This window comes from Microcaecilia unicolor, chromosome 3 (assembly GCF_901765095.1).
Source record: "Microcaecilia unicolor chromosome 3, aMicUni1.1, whole genome shotgun sequence".
Classification (NCBI taxonomy): Eukaryota; Metazoa; Chordata; class Amphibia; order Gymnophiona; family Siphonopidae; genus Microcaecilia; species Microcaecilia unicolor.
The window spans coordinates 38,376,833-38,392,830 of NC_044033.1; the positions used below are offsets into that span (position 1 = coordinate 38,376,833).

General features: G+C 41.8%; 1 protein-coding gene across 1 annotated transcript in view; it reads right to left on the minus strand.

Moving 5' to 3' along the window:
- The window catches only part of NRXN1 (neurexin 1), a 2,115,739-nt gene that overhangs the window by 377,261 nt on the left and 1,722,480 nt on the right, over positions 1–15,998 (minus strand). Inside the window, exons 19-20 of the mRNA XM_030195841.1 lie at positions 2,963–3,052; positions 1,307–1,626 (exon numbers count right to left, since the gene is read on the minus strand). Of these exons, the coding sequence (XP_030051701.1) occupies positions 1,307–1,626; positions 2,963–3,052 (410 nt within the window). The remainder of the gene's footprint in view (positions 1–1,306; positions 1,627–2,962; positions 3,053–15,998) is intronic.

Consider the following 15,998-nt stretch of genomic DNA (forward strand, 5'->3'; position numbering starts at 1 on the left):
GGTGTGTCAGCGGAGGCATAACGAAGGCATGGACGTCCTTCTTTCAAACATTTTGGACATCCTCAACTGGAGTGGAGTAGAGCTGAGGAGTGGTAGAGTGGCCTAGTGGTTAGAGCACTGGTCTTGCAATCTAAAAGTGGCCGGTTCAAATCCCACTGCTGCTACTTGTGATCCAAAATCCATATAAATAAATAAAGAGGGTGTCAGAGGCATAGCAAAGGCATGGACATCCTTCTCACAGAAACATCCACATTTTGGACGCCATCGTTTCCCCTCCTTAGGAAGGAAATCGTGTGCAAATGAGCGAGCAGCTCTTTTCCATGCAATTTCCTTCATGGATGCCCGTTCCTTTCCGGATCGGTATGGGAAGGGCTTTTTCCATTCATTTAGTGAGACCATTGCACTACAAATGCTGGCTCCTCCCATGACCAAATGGCTTGGATTTGGTCGTTTAAGAGATGGGCATCCTCGCTTTCCATGATCGCTGAAAACCGGGGATGACCATCTCTAAAGTCAACCTAAATTTCATGATTTGGGCGTCCCCAACCGTATTATCGAAATGAAAGATGGACGTCCATCTTGTTTCGATAATATGGGTTGCCCCGCCCCTTTACGGGGCCATCCTTAGAGATGGGCGCCCTTAAAGATGTGCGCCCCTGTTCAATTATCCCCCTCTATCACCGTCGATTACCACCTGGTTAGCACCATGCAGTAGAAAATTAAAAATGTTTTCTGTCGCACGTATCAGATGCACGTAAAAAATGGAATTACCACCCGGGACACAGGGTAGCTGGGTGGTAGTTTCAAACTGACATGCATTGGATGTGTGTAGGCACCTACACACCTTAGTAAAAGGGGCCCTTAATTTGATAACCGTTCTGAACTGCAAGGTTGTAGCGGTATATAAAGTGATTATTATGTTATGTAATTTAACATTTACTAATCTGATTTTCTAACCTATAAAAGTGTTCTCCAAATACAGTGCATATTTTTTTCTTAACTAGCTGATCAAAATGATTAATGCATGAAAACAGTATAAAATCTTGTTTGTAGTTAGATACACAGTACCATCGGAGTCTAAAACGTGCCAAAATTTATACAACTGTATAGAGACATTCTCACACTTTCAGCAATATTCAAATACTGCATACATAAAAGTGGAAAACACAGGCTTCCTGACCCTTAGCATGCAACATTTTAATATCAATAAATACAATCAAGCCACTTGAGCAATTGTACGTTTTACGTTTATTACAATTAATGAAACACATGCAATTACTACATAGTAAACTGGAAGCGCACTAACCTGACCAATCGGCTCTCTTGTCGGTGACTTTCCCCTTCTGGCTGTGCTAGTGGCCAACGTTGTGGTGGTTTCCATGATCGAAGTGGACATCTCAGACTGCATCGCTGTAGCGGTTGACTCCGTTGTAATAGAAGAAGGCACATCACCGACAAGTCTCACGTTTCCCTCTATCACGATGTTGGCATCATTTTCCGCTGCCATGTTCAGAACTTTCAAGCCGTTGTAGTACAGACCAGCCAGCTGACCTTGGAACGGATGGCCCCTGTCCTTGCCGCCAATTTTTATAGTTGCTTGGCTGTTGAAGATTGTGAGCTGGCGCCCTGTAAAGACAATATTATATACATGCAAAAATGTTGATTGTGAACTCTATACAAGCTAAAATGATGATTGAACAGATTTACATGGGTGAATAATGACAGCAATAAATTATAAGGAAGGACTTTGTCTCATAATTCATTGCTTTTAATGATGTGCTTATGGAATGCATATTTATCAGGATTTTTAAAAAAAAATTATCACAATTTGCTTTGCTAAAAGGCCAATCAAAAGTGTTTATTAATTTTCGTAGAACAATAAATAAGGGTAGAAATCACTAGTTTAATTGGAAGTTTTATAATTTCATTACAAATATTATTTCCTAGAATAATTTTCACAAGTACATAATTACCTATGTGTGTGTGTGTGTATATATATATATATATATATATATATATATATATATACACACACACACACACAAACGTATCTATACCTATATGCATAAATATAGATACATATGTATGTTAGTAGTAAGTAATATATACATCCAATAATACATATATTATTTTAAAGAAATTTGGTAATTTATTTCTATACAATGGTTTTATTTCATATCTTTGAATTTGTTCTTCTGGAGCCGTCAACTACGTACACAAAGATCATAAAGAAACATGATATCTTCAGGTACAAAGGATTCAAAAATAGATGTCTGATTGGCATTCAGCAAGCTATCAATTAAAAAGTTAAAGTGCTTAGATGTAAAAGCAACTTTGGGAATGATACACAAACCGATGGAGATATCATGGCACATTTCCATGAAACAGAGAAATCCTCAGCAACAGTACCATTATTGTCAAATAGCATAGTCACTTTAGTAGACTCGTGTCTGGACATAAAAAGCATGCACACAACGTTAAAGTTTTCTTTTAATTAGGGTTTGTTCCAAATCCCCTTGGAAGAATGCAAACGTTAAAGGGACTTCATTTTGATTGGCAAGTCATATTGCCCACTATTTAAGATAACCTAAAGTTTAAACCAAGAGACTTCTCTCAGGACCATAACAACCATGGCATTACTACATATGATTTTAGTTAATAATTTAGATGCTTCAACAAGATACATAATCTATGCATGATTTATCATTTTTGGTTAATGTTTGTTGTACCTTCATAGATTGATTTAGTGGATTATATTTAACAGTCCCTTTAACCTTAAGTTATCAGGGTGAGGTTATTAGACAAGGTATGCAAATACTGCTATCTGGATTTTACTGTTTAAAATGCTTTTTTAATTTAGTTTTACTGAAAATTTATTTTAGGTTTATTAGAGCTACAATGAAATACTACGTGGTTATGTTCAAATTATTTTTTATTTGAAGTTTTAATCAATGTTTTTTACCTTTGTCGAGTAGCCAATCATCAACTACTCGACCAAGTCGATATGGAATTCGCTGTCTAGCAATCGCCAGGCGTTCGTTATCATTGTTTCCTTTAAAGTTTAAAGAGACATTTCATTGGTTAAAATCTGTAAGGTCAAAGGTTAAACGTTAATACTTAAAGCTTGAGCTATACAGTTGCCACATGATTTTTTGAAATTTGGAATTTTAAAAAATGCTATTTGCAACATTTCATGTTTCAGACTTTTCAATCATTCATTTATTTTATTTTAGCAAACAAAATTATTCCTATGTTAATTGAAAATTAGAAATCTTCATTTGAGCTGGGTTATTAAACTTAAGTTATAGACAGACCCAAACAACAAATTTAAACATCAAAGATATAGCTTTACAAGAAAATACTCATTGACCTCAAGGTTTTGTTTTGATATTTCTTTTTAACTAGTTAAACATGTTCAGCTGAAACAGATCTATTTTTTCAATGTACATTCACTTCAGGTTAGTCATTTAAGAACACAGAGTTTAATACCTTTAACGGCACACTTACTTCAGCCATCAAAAAAACAGAGCTGATGCAAACTATCTCCTATTGGTAAAAAGTGAGTCCATATTTGAATGAGTTAAAATCAGTCACAAGATGCAAATATATCGTATGTAGTCTTGGACAGCTCAGATTAACAATTAGTTGTATAATGAAACAAATTAGTCTGTGTGTTGAATCACACTTTATCACGGAACAGACTTTGACAAAAGCTACTTCTGCGATTAAAATAGGTTTTTCCTTTACAGCTACCTCAACTGCAATGCTTCCATTAACACTGCAGGAGTTAAACAGTACCTAAATGTGATCCTTGAATACAATAATTGTTCCCAGATTCAAATGTGCCTATTTTAATGAGGGTACAATGGTGCAACAAAGTGGGGAAATGCATCATCCCATCCTAGTGATTCACAACCACCAGATCATAAACATCCAGGACTTGCTTGTTCTGCCCCCATATTCATGGTAGCAGGGTGCATCGTTATGAATATTTAGTATGCGTATTATCTGTTTTCAATTGCATTGTCTCTATACAGATAGCACTGTGTATTAGAGCTGCTACCCCCCTTAGTGTGCAGTTTCCAGTGATTGACTCCTTGTGAGCCTTCCCTATTGGCTCTTATCTCTGGGCAGTACCAGCCCTCCCTCTCTCCCCCTGGGGGCTGTGATAGAGTGTCCCAGTCTTCCTTGCATACCTTGATGATCAGCAGCTGTTCTAGGGTCTGATCTCTCCTTAATCTACTGGGATTCCATCAAAATTCTTCACTGTTATTCCCACACTTTCCCCTCAGAGTATTACAGACTGTCATCTCACCTGGGCTGAGGTTCTGGCCACCTCTTTGCCTCTGAGGTGGCTAAACACGAACTCTGTTTTCAGAAAAGGCAACGATTCTTTCCAAGCAGCTGAACTGTAAGCTGGTTTTCTTTGTTTGTTACGATTGATACCTTAAAGAAGAGCTGGATTAAGAATTGAGAGGGTCTTTTATGAAGCGGCAATAAACCCAATGGGGGCTTACTTCTCGCTAATCTGGAAATACTGCCAGGCTACCACAGCAGCCCGCTGGTACTTCCCACCCCCAGTGCGTGCCACTTTCACAGCTACGGATGTCCCCTTTTACCAAAGCAGGTAAAAGGCTATCATTAAAAAAAAATATTTTTATTTTTGTAGCGCCAGTGTTTACCTGGTGTTTACCTGGTAAGTGGTCCCCCCCAATAAAAATGGCTGTGCGACTTGCCGCACGACCATTTTTATTGGGGGGGGGACCACTTACCGCCACCCATTGAGATGGCAGTAAAGGCTCCCACGCTAACCTGACAGTAACCAGGCAGCACTGCCCGATTACCGCCAGGTAAACACCGGCGCTACAAATATATTTTTATTTTTGTAGCGCCGGTGTTTACCTGGCGGTAATCGGACAGTGCTGCCTGGTTACTGCCGGGTTAGCGTGGGAGCCTTTACTGCCATCTCAATGGGTGGCGGTAAGTGGTCCCCCCCCCCCAATAAAAATGGCTGTGCGACTTGCCGCACGACCATTTTTTTTTTAATGACAGCCTTTTACCTGCTTTGGTAAAAGGGGCCATCCGTGTGCTTCAAAAACGCACACTGCTATCCAGCACAGGCTCCTTTTTACCGCAGCTTGGTAAAAGGACTCCCCGCGAGTCTACCGGTAAAGTTTTTACATGGGAATGGTTTATGCTGGCTGTTGAAGCTTTATGACCATCGCCTTGCCTAGAACAGCATATTGCGGATACATTACATGGTGCCTACTAGAAAACTCTAGAAGCAGCTACAGGCCGCGGTCATGTCAGTGGCAGTTCTTTAGAGCACACCCATTGATATTTTTGGTGTGCGTAAGGTTTTTTAGAGGAGCAAGTGACAGAACTGACTTGCTCGGTTCTGAGATTTGTGAGAGTTAAGCATTTACACACTAAGTTATAATTTGTTGTGAACACGGGTGGTGTTGCTTTAAAAAAGTTTTTTACAAAAAATATATTATTTGTGAGAAGTTCCATGATAGAGAAAACTTGTCCACCTTAAGAAGCTTCACTTTGTGGTGGAGCCTCGATTTGGGTGAGTTCACCACCCTCTACTAATTATTTAATAGTAATCAGTCACCCAGAACCGTTCTAGGTCAATCCCCTCGCTTTATTATCTCCTAGCTAGAGTATTCTCTGGTATTATACTATTTGGTTTACCTTTTTCAGAGAATTAATTTGGGAACATTTTTTTTTTTGACAAATTCTACAACTGTAGCATCTAAAAAGTGTATTTTATATTTGAAATAAGTATCTAAAGTTGTGAATTTAACTGATTTGAATTTGTAATTAAGGTTTTCGTGATATCTGGCATCGCTCTCGTGAGAACTACCACTGCATCCGTTCCCACTAAAAATAAAACATATAGCGGTACTTTTACTAAGGTATGCTAACGGATTTAGCTTATGCGAACGATTAGTGCATGCTAAATAGTAACATAGTAGATGACGGCAGAAAAAGACCTGCACGGTCCATCCAGTCTGCCCAACAAGATAACTCATATTTGCTGCTTTTTGTGTAAACCCTACTTTGATTTGTACCTGTGCTCTTCAGGGCACAGACCGTATAAGTCTGCCCTGCACTATCCTTGCCTCCCAACCACCAGCCCCACCTCCCAACCACCGGCTCTGGCACAGGCACAGACCGTATAAGTCTGCCCAGCCCTATCCCCGCCTCCCAACCTCCAGCCCCGCCTCCCGATCTTGACTAAGCTCCTGAGGATCCATTCCTTCGGCACAGGATTCCTTTATGCTTATCCCACGCATTTTTGAATTCCGTTACCGTTTTCATTTCCACCACCTCCCGGGGGAGGGCATTCCAAGCATCCACTACTCTCTCCGTGAAAAAATACTTCCTGACATTTTTCTTGAGTCTGCCCCCCTTCAATCTCATTTCATGTCCTCTCGTTCTACCACCTTCCCATCTCCGGAAAAGATTCGTTGGATGGACCGTGCAGGTCTTTTTCTGCCGTCATCTACTATGTTACTATGTTACTATTTAGCATGCACTAATCGTTCGCATAAGCTAAGAAGCCCATTCTACTCCTATGTGTTTCTTAGCATTTAGGGTCAGACTCTATATAGGGTGCCGAGAAAATCCATGAAGAAAATATTTCCGCCTAAACGCATTCTATAAGGGGTGCCTATGTTTAGGAGTGATATACAGAATACCCTTAATTGGTATCCTAGCGTCTAAAACTATGTGCCTCCATTTACACCAACAAAAACACGCTGTAAATCCCGGCACGTAGATTTAGGCGCATCGGATCATGTTCTATAACTATGCGTGTAAATTTTGGAAAGCCCACGAAATGCCCATTTCCCTGCACATAACCATGCCCCTTTTTGCCTGTACGCATTAGAATTTAGGTGCAATGCATTACAGAATATGCTTAGCAAGCTATACATGTAAATTCTAATTACTGCCAGTTAGTTCTCATTATTGCTTGTTAAGTGCTGTTAGCAACGCTGATTGGCTTGTTAAGCCAATTAAGTTACATGCATTGTTACAGAATATGCTTGGCTTTTGGAGCGGAATGCTAGGTGTGCTATACAGAATCCAGGGGTTAGCATGCCTTAGTAAAAGGACCACATAATAAAGATCTACTGCGTAAAAATATATGGTAAGTTGTATGACCATTTCCAATCAATTTTAGGTTTTATTGATATAAGATTCATTTTTGTATAGATAGATAGGCATAAAATAATATAACATTCTACAGACTGCAGAAATGTTTTTATTGTTATTTATACATTTTTTTAACCAAGGCATGTTTCTGAGAAGAAATGAGATAAAATGCAAAGAAAAGTTAGGGATTCCACTGACATCCACATTCCAGGTGTAAAAAATGAAGGCTGAAATTACTTAATGATATTCAAAGTGAAAGGCAGTCTGCGGTGAGATAAAAAACTGATAATTAATGTACGAAACAGCAGTATTGCTCTTAAGATATGTGTTTTGTTTTATTGAAATAACAATATATTAAAAAAAAACATTAAAGGCAACTGAAATGTCCCCAATATCCTTTGACCAGTAAAACAAAGTTTCTCAGTGAGGGCTTCAGTTATTACAGCATATCCACAATAAATTACTTTCAAATATATATTTAGAGAATGTAGTGACAGCAGCTGGCCTTACGGAATTTAAAGGGGGTTTGGACAGATTCCTGAGGGAAAAGTCCATTGAACATTTTTTTTTTTGGGGGGGGGGGGGGGGGGTTGCCGGGTTCTTGAAGCCTGGATTGGCCGCTGTCGGAGGCAGGATGCTGGGCTTGATGGACCCTTGATCTTTTCCCAGTATGCGGTGCTTATGTACTTATGTATGTACAAGGATTGATATTCAAAAGAGTTTAACCAGATAAACACCACTGGGCTAGCTGGCTGCTGATATTCAACATCATGTAACTGGGTAGTGCCACTGGATCTCACCGTTATCCAGCCATCCCTTAGGGTTCCCTTTTACCCAATCTGGGTTTACTGCAGGTTAATCTGGAACTAGTGCCGGCCCAGCGCAGGCAGCGGCAATAGTTCCAGCCCCGATGCGCGCTATTTGCCGCACCAGAGAAAATAACTATTTTCTAGTGCAGCGCTAACCCAGAGGTAATCGGGCAGCGCCACATGCTGCCTGGGTTACCGCCGGGTTACAGTGGAAGCCCTTAACATCACCTCAATGGGTGGTGTTAAGTGCTATCCGCCCCCCCCCCCACCCCGCATGGCCACATGGTAAGTGAAATCTTACCACAAGGTCATGCCATTTTTTGGGTCTTTTACCCACTACAATCAAAAGGCCGCAGCACATGGCAAAAATGGCCCCACCACTAACGCAGGGCCCTTTTTACTGCAGGTTGGTAAAGGGACCCCTAGGTTACAGGTGGGCTAGGAGTGAAGTTAGGATGGGGTGGCAACATAGCTGGTTAGTGGCGATTGTCAGTCCGCTAAGTAAGGGGCACTTTTACTAAAGGGCAGTAGGACTATCACTACTACTACTACTACTTATCATTTCTAGAGCGTTACTAGACGTACGCAGCGCTGTACACTTGAACATGAAGAGACAGTCACTGCTCGACAGAGCTTACAATCTAATTAGGACAGACAAAAAAACAAATAAGGGATAAGGACAAAGAGTAGCAAGATTCCGTGCAGAATCCTAAAGAGTAGCAAGATTCCAGAATCCCATAGTAGCAAGATTGTGTGCAGAATTCCAAAGAGTAGCAAGATTCCGGAATCTCAAACACTGCTACTACTACTACTACTTATCATTTCTATAGCGCTACTAGACGTACGCAGCACTGTACACTTGAACATGAAGAGACAGTCCCTGCTCGACAGAGCTTACAATCTAATTAGGATAGACAAACAGGACAAACAAGAGATAAGGGAATATTAAGTGAGGATGATAAACTAAGGGTTCTGAACAATTGAATAAGGGTTAGGAGTTAAAAGCAGCATCAAAAAGGTGGGCTTTTAGCCTAGATTTGAAGATTGCCAGAGATGGAGCTTGACATACCGGCTCAGGAAGTCTATTCCAGGCATATGGTGCAGCAAAATAAAAGGAACGGAGTCTGGAGTTAGCGGTGGAGGAGAAGGGTGCAGATAAGAGAGATTCACCCAGTGAACAGAGTTCCCAGGGAGGAATGTAGGGAGAGATGAGAGTGGAGAGGTACTGAGGAGCTGCAGAGTGAATGCACTTATAGGTCACATGGGTAGCACACAGTCATCGCAGCCCAATTACTGCTGCATTAGCGTGTAAGCCCTTACCACTAAGTAAATAGGTGGAGGCAAAGGCTCAGGCAGTAATGGTCGCACGCTAATTGTGAAATTAGCGTGCAGCTGTTAAGAATTCCAATTGAAGAAAAGGGCTTTTCATGGCCACGGTAAAAAATGGCTTCGGAGCGCGGCAATCCCACACATCAGCACTACCACAGGCTACATTTTACCACAGCTCTGTAAAAGGACCCCCTAAGTGCATAAAATTAGGACAGCAAAATAACTGTCCTAACTTTATACGCAAGTACTTGGTTACTCAACGTTGGGAGCCGCACATAACCCCAGTATTGAATATCTGGGATTAGATCAGCCTGTGGAATTGCCTACCTCTGTCCTAAATAACACAAAGAGACATTTTTGATTTCTCTGGAAAAAGTACCAATCGATAGTACCTGCGGTGTGCAACAGTAATAAGCACCAACTGGACCATTTTCAAGATGATTTAAGCAGGCTGGAGAGACTCCTGGCCCACCCAACCGCTGATATTCTGTGACACTTAGGGGTCCTTTTACTAAAGTGCACTGAAAAATGGATATGTGCATGTCCACAACATGCACCTACACTACCACAGCCCACAACATGCACCTACACTACCGCAGCCCATTAGCACACCTGTAAAAAAGGCCTTTTTAAAAATTTTGCCAAAAATGGACGTGCGGCAAAATAAAAATCGGTGCGCGTCCATTTTGGGTCTGAGACCTTAATGCCAGCCATTGACTTAGAGGTTAGGTCTCTCGCTTTAGCCATGCAGTGATCGCCTACTCGTGTCAAATCGGAGTTACCCCGATTTTCGCTGCGCGCCAGAAAATAAAATATATTTTCCGGCACATGTAGCAGACGGGCATCAAAACTGAAATTACCACATGGGCCACACAGCCGGGCGGCAACTCCAAATTGGCATGAATTGGGCGCGCATAGGTGCCTACGCAGCTTAGTGAAAGGATCTCTTAACCCGGCAGTGCCACTGAATATTGGCTCTGACTGACCCCCCCCCCCAAATGTAGGCAGGTCAGGGGCAGCATTGGGGAGGAGCCGGCAGTTACGGAGGTGCCGGCAATATTCAGTGCAGGGATCCGCATAACTATGTGGCAGAAATTAGACAGCTTTTCAGCCGCTTAGTTATGTGGGTGTCGGCACTGAATGTCGGCCAGCACCTGCATAACTTACATATCCCTCACAGGCTTTCCAATCCCCTTTCTGATTCCCCCCCCCCCCCCCCCGAAAACACAGACCTCATCTGATCCCCCTCCCACCCTCAGAGATCACACCAGACATTTTGAGGAAGCTGCTGCAAGGGCAGGAGTGACTGGGCTTCACTTCTGTCCCCGACACGTCCACTGGACCACCAGGTATACAGGTAGGCTTGGGGAGGGATAGAGGGGGTGGGGGGATTGCTGTTGCAGTGGGTTAGCTCAGGGGGGAAGGGGATCAGAAGGAGCCTGCAGTTTTTTTTTTTTTTGGGGGGGGGGGAAACAGAAGGGGGAATCAGAGAGACTGGCTGAATATGGTGAGGACACCCAAAATTAGCATTGAATATTAAGTGCCGGTGCTCGCACATGGCTTGGCACTGAATATCCAGGAGCTAATTTCGCTGGTGATGGTCAGAGTTTAAAAAAACGCTGACCATCACCGCCTGAATATCTACCCCCAATTCTTTTGTACCCTCAAAGAATCCCTGGCAGATGTACATATGTGTTTTAACTCCTGCTCCACCCAGCCTGCTGTCAAAGCTTGCACAGCAAAGAAGTGATTTTAAAAGGGGAAGTGTACATGTACTCTTTCAAAACATAGTAACGTAGTAAATGACGGCAGATAAAGATCTGTACGGTCCATTCAGCCTGCCCAACAAGATGAACTAATTTTACATGGTATGCAATACTTTATATGTATACCCGAGTTTGATTTGTCTTTGCCTTTCTCGGGGCACAGACCGTAAAATTCTTCCCAGCACTGTTCTTGTACTAAAAATTCTGAAGCTAATGTCGAAGCCCCTTAAAATTTACAATCAAGCCCATCCATATCTATTCACTTTTTTTAATTTTAAAAATTGTATTTAATATTGCAAAAAACAATACAGAAAAAGAAAAGTAATTTCATATCAGGAAAAATACTAATCAAAAAATATCATCTTCAAGTCCACATCAGCAGGAAAATTTCAATATACATAGGAGGAGGAAAAAAGACAATAATAAAAAAATATCAACACTAACATGTGATGCAGGACAAAAAAAAAAAAAAAACCTAATCACATTAGCCCCAAAATAAAGATCTATACTCCAGCCCTAATTTGGTCTACAATAACTACATTACAGGATCCAAAAAAGATAATGATTGTTCTCAAAGTCTATCAGGCATTTACAAGGAAACTTAAGGAAAAAAAGAGCCTCCCAAGGCCAAAACCTTAGGCCTTAGTCGTAAAAAGACCTTTCTACAAAGTTGAGTTGGCCTGGAGACATCTGGGAACAACTGAAATAAAAAGGCCTTTCTACGAAGTTGAGTTGGCCTGGAGACATCTGGGAACAATTGAATAAGTTGACCACAGAACAATTAACTTTTTTTTTTGGACACCGGCTGCATTTACTATCGTGAAGCAAAGAATTAAAAATTCATTTTTATCTTGGCCAACTTATTTCCTTCTGTAGGAATGAAGCAAAACAAAGTTGTCACTGTTACATTTAAATGGGAATAATTGAAATCTAATTTTTGACAATGTCATCTGTCCATCTGTTGGTTCAAGTAATCTTTCTCCATAGTGTACACAGCTATTTGCAATACATTACTGCGTGTTTACCCAGCTCTGTTCCCCCTGCCTTTTGTCCTTCCGCTGTTTACACAGGAGGGGGGGAAAATGCCGTAAGCCCTATCCAGATATCACAAAATGCTGTCGTTCAGAAGACCTGAAGTAGATGTCATTTCACTGTATGACCCATGCAGAAAAGTGGAGCCAGTTTATAGTCATCAGCATCACTGTGAAGTAAAGCACTTGTTTTGAAAGATTCAAATAACTAATAATTTAGTGGATCATGACCTGGCCTTCCTTTCCTTCAGTCCCTGATGTCATGCTCTTAGGGTGTCTTTTACTTAGGTGTGCTGGCGTTTTTAGTGTGTGTTAAACATAGGCGCGCACTAAACACGCTGATGTATTCCTATGGGCGTCTTTAGCATTTAGCGGGCGCCTATTTTTAACACATGCTAAAAATGCCAGTGCGCCTAAGTAAAAACTCCCTCAATGAAGATCTTTCATATGTCCATGGTGTAACGAGAGGCAAGCTGGAATTGTGAATACAAGAAGAAAGTGCTTAGTCCCAAGTCATGGATAAGATATATTTTCTACTTATTAAGTTATTATTATATTGTAATCCCGGTAGCAAACCTTCAGGGGGGTGGTAGCCTCCCTTCAGTAGTCCACAAACAAAGTCTTTCCAGACAACACAGCTTTTAGTTCCAAACAGTTTATTTCCCCTCCTCCACAAAATCTCAGTTCAAGGGGGTTAAAGTTCCATTCAGTTTCCAAAACAAAACAACAAGAAAAAAACTTCCCTTTAAATCCAAGTTCTCCCCCAGTTCAACAGCCTGGGTTTCAGTTTTAAAAGTCTTTCCGCTTGGGTGGTTGCAGAATGGCAGTACACCACCCACAACACAGCTAATTGACTCCTGTGACCACCCACTGCCTTCAGTCCCTGCAACTCTGTCCCAAAGTACAATTACAGTCCATGTCCACTGGTTCCTCCCAACCTGGTGTGTTGGTCTCTCCAGCCTCTCCTTCCTCCAAACACTCCATTAACTCTGCTTCTCTGCTAGGCTGTTGGTTGGAGACCTCCTCCCCCTCTCAGGTGGAAGGAATCTTGTACTGATTTCTAACCCAAGGGAATTGAGCTTTGTCATCCCTGCTCCCCCTTCTGGCCCTTGTCTGCCATAGCAGCTGCTCTTTCCAGTCCTTTTCCCCCTCCCTTCCCCGTGGGGGCCATACTGGGTTTTGGGACCTACCCCCCCATCCCTTCTCTCAGGGCCTTGTGGAGAATGTAGTCTGGCCCCATACCTCCTCCTGACCTGCTTAGACCCTCCAACCTCCTTACAATATGTATCTATTGGTTATGACTAAGTTATAGTGCATCAAATTCACTTTTGAGGAAGACTCCTTAACAGAATTTATAGACCTTAGGAATGTATTGACCTCAAGAATCTTGCACTAGGGGGACCTGCAGAGAATTCCATAGGACCCTACCACAACATCACTGGGAAGGAGCATTATACGTTTGGCCTTTTCAGGCTTGAACAGATTCTATAAGGTAGGAGTGTCCCCTGTGGCCAGTATTCTAATCCGAGGAGGAGATTAGTACTGGAGGGAACTGCTCAGGAGAATATAACCCTGTGCAGAATTCAAATCTGTCTTTTGAGAATATAAGAATTACCATACTGAGTCAGACCAATGGTCCATCCAGCCCAGTATCCTTCCTCAAACAGTGGCCAAATCTAGGCCACAAGCACCTGGCAGAAGCCTACTAGTAGCAAAATTCCATACTACCAATCCTGAGACAAGTAGTGGCTTCCTCCATGTCCATCTCAATAACAGACCCCTGGCTATTGACCACACATATGAAGGGAGAGCCCCTCCCTCACCCCAGTCTAAAGTCCTAGCCAATTAAGTCCAACTAGTTTTAGGTTATAGAGTTTTAAGTCCAACTAGTTTTAGGTTATAGATCATAGTCATAGCATGACTATGATCGAACAGGACAACACGCAATCTTCATCCATTCCGACCCTCCACTTATACCTCATACGATCACTATACAACTTTGTATTTATTATCCACTGACTGGGCAAACGCCTTTGACGGTACTATGTAAGCTACATTGAGGCTGCAAATAGGTGGTAAAATGTGGGGTACAAATGCAATAAATAAATAAATAAATAATCAATCAGGACACTCTATAATAGCAGTATTTGAGGAGATACAGTAATCAGTAGCTGCTTAAGCTCTCCGCTGTACTTAGGACAGTGGAGATGGGGAACCTGCTGCACCTGTATAACTTAAAGTGCCGAACATACATCTGACCTGACACCATGCCTGTGCTTATCTCTGAAGTTAGACTTGTTATTTAGGAGGCCTGACTTTAAAGGTATAAATTATCCATTTGGTGGTCAAATATAGCTGTGAAACATACAAATGCCATCTCCTTTGCCCTGCCTCGATACTGGCCTCATGTTCTACAGATCAGATTTGATCATTTAGGGACCCTTTTACGAAGCAGCTGGAAGCAGTAGCATGTGCATACTGCAGCCTAAAATGACTTACCAAGGGAGATGCTCAGGTATCCTACAGTAAGTTCCAAATTGTCGTGCGCTAACTGCACACTAAACAAATATTTGGGGACAGGGAGTAGGCGTTCCTGTGTTACTCAGTTAGCACAGGTACATTACCGTGCACTAACCGGTTAGCGCAGGACTAGCGAGTGAGCCCTTATTGCCTACAAAATAGATATTTATGTTGTAGCATCTCCTTCTGCTCCATCGTGATGGCCTCCTGTGATCCTGAGAGAAGAAAAAAAAACACCAAGTGCATACCACACCACTGCTTCCCACAACTGCCCCAACTCAAGGGATTTCAAATTGGAACCTTGGTCCGTGAGGACCTCTCGGGGAAACCCCACTTCACAGAAAAGTTTAAATAATGTGTTAGCAATTGCAGTAGCCCTTATATTCCGTAGTGGGAAAGCCCAGGGAAATCGATTAGCCCTATCCATGACTACTAAAATATACAGGAAACCTCTAGGTGACCTAATCAGAGGCTGCAAAACTGAAGAACAGCCAAACCCAACCTCAAAGGGTCATATGTGATGAATATACAACAATAAATGACAAATGGGAAATACTCTCAGAAACCAAGGTCACTGCCAAGGTCTGACCATCAAGACACTGATATCTATAGAAGATTTGTGTGCCTGTGATCTTATCTCTTTCATGGGGTATATTTTTTCATATCTTGTCAATAAAATTGATTCACAATGAAACCATTGTTTCCAAACATTACCGAGTACAAAAAACTCTCCAAGCAACAGCGTTACTTAAATAAACAAACTTAGCTGTCTCATTGCTGGCTTAATACCCCACACTCCAACTGGTGACATTCAACGGGGCCCAGATCGTTTCGCCCACCTCAGGGGTCTTATCCCAGTAAATGAATATCAGTGTCTTTTTAAAGACTACTCCAATATATTAGTGACCGGACAAATTTTATATTGAAGACACTGATATTCATTTATTGGGATAAGACCCCTGAAACAGGCCACCGGCCGAAATACAGTACTGTGTCGGGTCTTTGATCAATAAATCTTCTCAAGCATCCAGATTGTCCTTGTCATTTCTGGAGTCCCTGGTCCATTTTCCACAACCCTTTTTCTCTCATCACATTTTAATGGCAACATTAGCGCATGACAATTAACACAACAATTGGAAAACTGGCCACTGTACAATATTGTCATCACTTCCTACTGAAGTAAATATGGCCTCAGCACACAGGAAAAACCTGCAGACAAAGAACGTATCACTTTCAAAATCTGCACGACTGTTCACAAAATCAACTACGGCGAGGCACCTGGATATATGACAGACCTTATTGACCTGCCAACCAGAAACACCACAAAATCTGCACGATCATACCTAAACCTCCACTACCCAAGCAACAAAGGACTCAAA